The 7,652-nt window shown below is 60.6% G+C and overlaps 1 protein-coding gene across 1 annotated transcript; it reads left to right on the top strand.

The window, feature by feature from the left end:
- Nucleotides 1-566: 566 nt before the first annotated feature.
- FAAH2 (fatty acid amide hydrolase 2) lies at nucleotides 567-7,064 on the top strand. Its single transcript, XM_061445599.1, is given in 12 exon segments — nucleotides 567-749; nucleotides 1,054-1,136; nucleotides 1,420-1,508; nucleotides 1,511-1,552; nucleotides 1,763-1,972; nucleotides 2,383-2,502; nucleotides 2,844-2,979; nucleotides 3,805-3,922; nucleotides 4,257-4,376; nucleotides 5,301-5,412; nucleotides 5,926-6,120; nucleotides 6,801-7,064. Coding segments are annotated over 12 exon segments (1,584 nt in total). The 3' UTR covers nucleotides 6,977-7,064.
- The last annotated feature ends 588 nt before the right edge of the window (nucleotides 7,065-7,652 follow it).

Genomic DNA, 7,652 nt, shown 5'->3' with positions numbered 1-7,652 from the left:
GTAAAATGAGCGCTGTTATCAAGATGACTTCCTTTCTACTTCCAGCCGAGCCTGTATGGGGCAGAGGCCACCGCAGCACCCCGGGCGGCGCACGGTCCTGTGAAGGCTGACAGCTGCCTTTGGGGTCATAGTAAAGGGCTTTCACAAGCAGCTGATCCCCTCTTTTCCTCGGGTTTCACTGGGCACTTCATTGCCAGCTCTGGAAGGCAACGGCTGCCGCAGGGCACCTCGGGCGCTGCTCTGGAAGCCGTGACACGTTTCCCCAGAAGCAACGGCTCCCGAACTCCAGCCCGGGGGGTTGGGATCATCCCTGGAGCTCCAGGGGCCGTGATCAAGCGACGGGAAAGCGGCGGCGCTTGTTTGAAACTCGCGTTACCGGCCGAGGAAAGCTCGGGCGGGGAGCTCGGTGTCTGACATGCGAAGGGGACGGCGTGACCAGGTGGCGAGGTCCCCGCGGGCCGGTACCACCCTGGGGCTGCCCGGGGGCGCGGTCGCCACAGGGACGCGTGCGGCGCGGCGCGATGTCGTCACTTCCGTGGCGGCGGGGGGCGTGTCCCCGGGCGGCCATGGCGCTATCGCGAACGGAGCGGCTGCTGGCGCTGCTGCTGCGGCTGCTGTCGCGGGCTTGCCTGGCCCTGCTCGCGCTTGTGGAGCCGGGCCCCGCGCCGCCTCGTGCCGTCCCGCCACCGCGCCACCCGCTGCTGCTGCTGCCCGCGCGGCGGCTCGCGGCGCGGCTCCGCGCGCGCCAGGTGGGGAGGGAGCGGGGCCGTGCGCGGTGCCGGTGTCTGTTCTGCGGTGCCGGTGTCTGTTCTGCGGCTGCCGGTGTCTGTTCTGCGGCTGCCGGTGTCTGTTCTGCGGCTGCCGGTGTCTGTTCTCGGCTGCCGGTGTCTGTTCTGCGGTGCCGGTGTCTGTTCTGCGGCTGCCGGTGTCTGTTCTGCGGCTGCCGGTGTCTGTTCTGCGGTGCCGGTGTCTGTTCTGCGGTGCCGGACCCTCGGAGCGCCCCCCCCCCCTCCCCGCTTCTCACCGCGGTGCGCGCTCCGTTCGCTGTTGCAGGTGAGGTGCATCGAGGTGGTCGAGGCGTACGTGGAGAGGATCAGGGAGGTCAACCCCCTCATCAACGCCGTCGTTAAGGACCGGTAAGCGCGGGGGCAGAGGGACGAGCGGATCGCCACTGCAGCCTCCCCACAGGCCCTGCTGTCCCCGGCCGGGAGCTGCTCCGCACCGGGCAGCCTGGGGGCTTCCGCAGCGGCTCGGCCGGGTGCAGGAGCGAGCGGCTCCTGCAGAGCTGGAAGGCTCCTCTCTTGCTTCTGGATCCTCTTCTGGTTCCTCTCCTGTTCCCTGGTGCCTGCTGCCTGCAAAGGCACCTGCTGCTTGCCTGTCCATCGAGGCTGGCACATCCCCATGGCTGTTCCTTTCCAGGTTTGAGGAGGCCCTGCAGGAGGCCCGGCAGGTCGATCAGCTGCTTTCGGAGGGCCCTAGTGATGACTGCCTGGAGGAGAAGTTCCCCTTGTTGGGGTGCCCATCACCGTCAAGGAGGCCTTTTCTCTGCACGGTGGGTTTCTCTCTGCTTCTAGGGCACATACTCCCCAGGGTGCCTGGAGGGAACCAGCATCCTTTTCCCTGGTCCCTTTCCATGTCCTCATCCCCTTTACCTGCACTCGCGTTTAGCCCCCAAATGCTGTGGGTGCCCTCGCTGGGTTCCTGCTTCCTGCAGCCTCCTGGCCCTGATGCCTCCCTCCGCCTGCTGACCCTGGCACTACAGGGATGCCCAACACGTCTGGCTTGGTCAACCGCCGGAACGTGGTTGCCACCTCGGATGCCACGGTGGTGTCGCGGCTGAAGCAGGCTGGTGCCATCCCACTGGGCGTTACCAACTGCAGCGAGCTCTGCATGTGGTACGAGTCCAGCAACAGGGTCTACGGCCGGACCAACAACCCCTATGACCTGCAGCGCATCGTGGGTGGCAGCTCCGGTGAGTCCCAGCACCTCAGCATGGCCCCTTGGCGCAGTAAAATGCAGCAGAAGAGCTCCTGAGTGCTCTGTAGGTCACTCTGGCTTGCTGCCAGGTTCCTGCACAGTTTGTGGGCCTCTTTCCTGGGCAGTGCAATGGGCTATTTGGAGGACTGGCTGCTTTGCACCTCGTAGCCGTTACTCCCAGCATTGCTTGGGCTCTCTCTGCCTTACTCTACATGCAAACAGCAATGCTGGTGCTGCACTCTGGCAGGAAAACCCCTTTGGCACATGTTCCCCAGCTGTCCTCCAGACATGGCTAAAGCCGAGGCAGCTCCCGCCCTATCTGTGGGCAAAGGGAAGCAGGCGCCATGAGATGCTCCTGCTTTGCTCTATAAGCCCATGTTTTCTGCTGTGCTTTCTCTGATGTAGGCGGGGAGGGCTGTGTCCTGGCAGCCGCCTGCTCTGTCACAGGTGTGGGCTCCGACATCGGTGGTAGCATCCGAATGCCCGCTTTCTTCAATGGAATCTTTGGCCACAAGCCCACAACAGGTAGAGCAGGCACAGGGATCTCCTCTGCTTTCCTCCACAGCAGAAATGCCAGGAGGCGGAATGCAGGGTGCGGAAGAACCTGTTCTGAACACACCTGTGCTTGCCATGGTGGGGTTGCTGTTGGGAACAGGCAGGTCCTTGCATGGAGCAGCCTGCCTTGGGCAGTGGGAAGCTGTCTGGTGGCAGGACACCAGGCACATGGGAGGTGTTTCACCTCTGATATTCCATCCTCAGCGTGGGATGTTTTCCCAAGGCCAGGATCTGCTGCCGAGTGCTTTTCCGCCTTCCGCTGCCCCGTGCTCCTCACTGGCAGCTTCCTAGCATGTCCCTCCCTGCTGCAGGGGTGGTGCCCAACGATGGCCAGTTCCCCAATGCTCAGGGGGTTCGGACCAGCTTCCTGTGCACGGGGCCCATGTGCCGCTATGCGGAGGACCTGGAACTCATGCTGAGGGTCATGGCTGGCCCTAGCATCAACAAGTAAGTTACTCCTTCTGCTTCAAGCTGCTCAATTGGTCTCAGCTGCATTCTGGCCAGCACAGGGGTAAGGACAGGTCTGTGACACCTAGGTTGCTCACTGGTTACATCCCCCCTGGCTCCAGCAGGACCTGGGGCTGCCCTTTCCAACACCGCGTGCTCTGGGACAGGCAGCCCTGGCCAGTGGGTCCTCCTTGCAGGAAGATCTTGCCTGTGAGCTGCCCTGGCCAGCACTGCCCAGCCTGGCCCTTCCCTCCTGGGATTGGCCTTTCTTTGGGCTCTTACGTGTGCTTTTCCTGTTGTTGAATGATGCGTTTTCCATCCCACACCATGGCCCTGTTCTCCTTATAGTCCATGCAGCCAAGCAGCTGTTTACGTGCAGGCACCAGGAGGGAGCAGAGTGGAGATGGGGTAGAGCAGGCAAGTCCTGCATCTTGCTGCAGCCTGTACAGGGCTGCTTTCTCTATTACCACTTTTGTTTCTCATGTTCCTTGTGGTGCAGTCCCAGCCTTGGCCGTGGCCAGCATCTGTAGTCCGAAGGTGCATTCTCGGAGAGGAGGATTCTCCAAACAGCAGCAAATATGCAGGACTAGCTGGGGTTGATGGGGTAGCAAGCAGTGGGTGAGCTATGCCTGTGTGACACGTAGCAGCTGCCTGGGTGCTTCAGGGACTGTCCTTCCCACCCCAATGGGTAGAGCCGGGTGGTCTGAGGCCAGATCAGGTGTCATAAGGACATGTTAACTGCTGCATGAGCAGCCCTGGCAGGCAGGAGGGAGCCAGGGCAACGTTTGTGAGCAAAGTGCCATTCTCCGCCCTTCCCTCATTCAGGCTGAGGCTGAACGAAAAGGTGTCGCTGGAAAAGATAAGGTTCCTCTGCATGGATCATGATGGTGGGTCTGTTTTCGTTTCGCCTGTGGACAAGGAGATCTTGCAGGCCCAAAAGAAGGTAGGAGGGAATGGAGGCTGTCTCCTGCTGGGGCACGTCGCCTGTTGAAGGAATGCCTGTGTGTCCATGGCTTTCCCAGGGCTGCCGTCTGGGTGCTGCTCCTGCTGGAGCATTGCTGGGGTGGCAGGAAGGGTGCCTGGGGAGCCCCAACACTGTTACCAGACAGAGCAGGTACCACTTCTCAGGGCAGAGGGATTGGGAAGGGAGCTGCGGGATCCCCTGTGTGGCAGCAGGGAGAAGCTGCCCCTGGGCTCCTGGCTGTCCCTAGTACCCATGGGGTGACTGCAGCACATCACATCCTTGGAGGAACAAACCCTTCCTCCTCTCCCCTTAGGTGGTGGAGCACCTCGAGAGTGAGCTGGGGGTCCGGGTCCAGCACGTGGCCATCCACAAGATGAAGTATTCTTTCCAGATCTGGTCAGCCATGATGTCATCCAAGGACAGTGATGGGCAGGTGTGTCAAGAGGCACAGCTTGAAGGCACCAGGGAAGAGCTGGCTGGTTGGGACTGGCTGTGGAGAGCTTGAGGCTTCCCAGCCCCGTGGCTCTCTCTGCTCTGTTTGTCCCTCCATCCTCCTTCAATCTCCTTCCAAAGCCACACCACCTCTTCCCCTTTGCTTTCCCATGAGATGGCAGTGTGGCTCCCCGCAGCAGAGCAGCGTGACTTATGGAGAGAGAGGCCATTGGGCACATTGACCTTTTCCATGCAAGGTGCTGTCCCTGAGCAGGTACCGTCCTGCCTGGCTCTTGCTTCCAGGCTGTGTCTCCTGACGTTTCTGCTGGAGTTAATGCCTGTCAGGAGGCAGGGACCAGGGCAGTGAATAAGCAGCTTTTCAGCAGCAGGCCTGGGGGTGAATTGCAGCTGCCGCCCCACGCTCTGTACATGCAGAAGGGTTTTGTAGCGTAAACTCTGAGGGCTGTTGTACCTTGTTTGTTCCTGCCACACAGGCAGAGATGAAGTGTCAGCCAAGCCCACCTTGGTGAGGAGGGTGCTCCTTACCCCCTCTCTGCCTCCTCTTTTCTGGCCCCACAGCCATGTATAACAGCAGTGAATGCCTCCAGGAGACATGATTACCTGGAGCATCACCCCTTGCATCATGACAGTGGAGGAGCACTGAAAGGGGCTGCTTTGGGGGCTCTTCCCTCTACGGAGTGAGGTCCCCTTCCTGCTGTCTCTGGCGTGGAGAGATGCTCCTGCTGCTTCTGCTCTGTATGAGTGCTGGAGCTATGTAACGCTCTCGACAGGCAGCTCCAGTGTACAATGGGAGCAGCTCACATCAGGATAATGCGACAGGAGGTTTTGCTATCTCCTGTCAGCCTGTTCTTGCTGCAGCACACTGCTTGGGCTGCTCACGGCGGGGTGTGGTGTTGTGTTGCAGGAGGCGCAGCTCTTCACGGACCTGCTGGGGGACCACGGGAAGCCGGTCTGGCCACTGTGGGAGCTGGTGAAGTGGCTCGTGGGGATGTCTTCCCACACTCTGCCAGCTATTGGTGAGGAGCCCTGGGGAGACCGGGGACAGTGCTGGGGCAGGCAAGTTGTCAAATGGAAGCAAGAGCCCTTGCAGTGCCCCGGTAGGCGACTCTGGGGTTCACATGGAGCAGCTTCAGGCTGATGTTTGTGATAGCAAATGGGATTGAATATCCTGAGAGAAGCAGCGAGGACAACGGAGCTGCAGGCAGGGCTGGCTCCTGCTGTGAGCCCTGCCAGAGCCGCTGCAGCCTAGAGGGAGCCAGCCAGGGATCTGCACTGGGCGCATTTCATAGCAGCATGTACCAGAGAACCCTGATGGGGGTTGTGCTGCTGCCTTACGAGCACTGAGGCAAAGCTGGAGAGATGCTGCCTGCAGAGCAGGGGCAATCTGCTCTGGAGCTGGCAAGGGGGAACTAGGGGAGGGGGACTCTACTGAGGGCTGGGGGATGCTGCGAGTGGCCACACAGTGTGCTTCATAGCCTGCTTACCCACGGTGCTCTGTCTCTCTTCTTGCCTATGGCCTTGCCCTACAGCCCTGGGGCTGACGGAGAAGGTGATGAAACTCAACCCTGGTGGGAATGCCAAGCTGGTGAGCATGGGGAAGAGCCTGCAGGAGGAGCTGGAGGCCCTGCTGGGGGCAGACGGGGTGCTTCTCTACCCCCCACACCCCACCATAGCTCCCAGGCACAACTCCCCCATATGCATGCCCTTCAACTTCGCCTACACGGGTGAGCAGCTCTGACGCCTCTGCTGGGATCAGGCAGGACTGCAGCACACATCCTCCCTGCTGCAGCAGAGCATGCTCTGCTGTTTTACCCAGAGCGTTTCCATCCCTGCCAGTGGGTGCTGCAGCACAGAGAGGTGTTTCGCTGCACCAGAACATGGGGCGAGGATTATGCTCATGCTTTACAGTTCTGTGGCATTTGTACCTGCTGTTGCAGTGGGACAGGTCGGGTTGATATGTCTCATCTCGGGATGAGGGGACACCCTGCCCAGAAGGATGGACTCACATTGTTAGAGCTGCTGAGTTTAGCAGCCACATGAGAGCTGCTGCACCTCTTGGAGCGCAGCTTGGGGCTCTGTGTGGCTTTCCTGCCACTGAGCTTGATGCAATCGTGTTGCAATGCCATCTGGCTTTGGAGTGATGGAAGGACAGTGTCTGGGGCAGGACTGTCCCAAAGCAGACCTTGGCTTGCCACAGTGAGTAACACATAAGTGTGTCATCACCTATAGGTGCAGTTTGCTAACATGCTGCATTAACACCAGCGATGTTCCTTTGGTTTTGCGGTGCTCTGGCAAGGCCCAGCTCCCAGGAGCCCAGTGATGGGTGACAGCAGCTCGGGTGGGAGAAGCCAGGGAGAGATTGATCCCGGTTGTGCTTGCTCTGATGTGATCTTCTCTCTTCCAGCCATCTTCAATGTGCTGGGCTTGCCAGTGACACAGTGCCCACTGGGCCTGAGCAGCGAGGGGCTGCCACTGGGCATCCAGCTGGTGGCAGCCCCCTACAACGACCACTTGACGCTGGCAGTAGCCCGGTACCTGGAGGAAGCCTTTGGAGGATGGGTTTTACCTGGAAAAGTGTAGCCTGGGCACCTGGCGCTGCAGGAGGCAGGGACTGAGATGGTGGTGCCCAGTGAGGTGGTGGTGGGCACTGGTGCCTGTTCCTGGCTCTGCACCAGTGCCTCCAGCCCCTCCCTGCAGCATCTTCTGCCAGAGGAGAAACCTTCCCTCCCCACCGCTCGGGGCGCTGGTGCTGGAGGCTGACAGGGTGTTCCTGGGCCTGGAAGTACCCGTCCCTGTTCCACCTGCTGCTTTGAGGATGCTGAGTTGAAGGCTGGGGAGATGAGGTGCTGCTTGGGGACAACTACCCAGCACCACCCTTGGGGTCCCCTGGGGGCACCCATGCTCCTTGGCCTTACCCTGCCCGCAGGGCTGGGACTGCACTCGTGCACTGCAGGCTTCCTGGCTCCTGCAGCCTCCCTGAGCTGCCACGGGGTCCCCCCACTCTCGCACCAGAAAGGGAGAGGGCCTGAGGGTGCTGTGGCAGCCATACATGCATTTCATGACAGCGCTTTGTGGTGTGGATAGTGCCAGGCTCTGCCCAGGGTGTAGCTGGCAGGAAAGGGAGAAGGAGCTTTTGCTCTTGTGGCTTTTGACAGCACTGGAAGAGCTCTTGAAATGCTCCTCTCCGTGTTGAGAGGCCTGAAGCAGCTACTGCCTGTGTCGCCTTCCCCCTTGTGTCCCAGGGATCACCAAGCCT

Source organism: Pezoporus flaviventris, unplaced genomic scaffold (assembly GCF_033815535.1).
Source record: "Pezoporus flaviventris isolate CSIRO_AGI_PZ_B2104156 unplaced genomic scaffold, CSIRO_AGI_Pfla_v1 ptg000005l, whole genome shotgun sequence".
Classification (NCBI taxonomy): domain Eukaryota; kingdom Metazoa; phylum Chordata; class Aves; order Psittaciformes; family Psittacidae; genus Pezoporus; species Pezoporus flaviventris.
The sequence above is the reverse complement of the archived record's forward strand: the minus strand, read 5'-3'. Positions and strand labels throughout refer to the sequence as shown.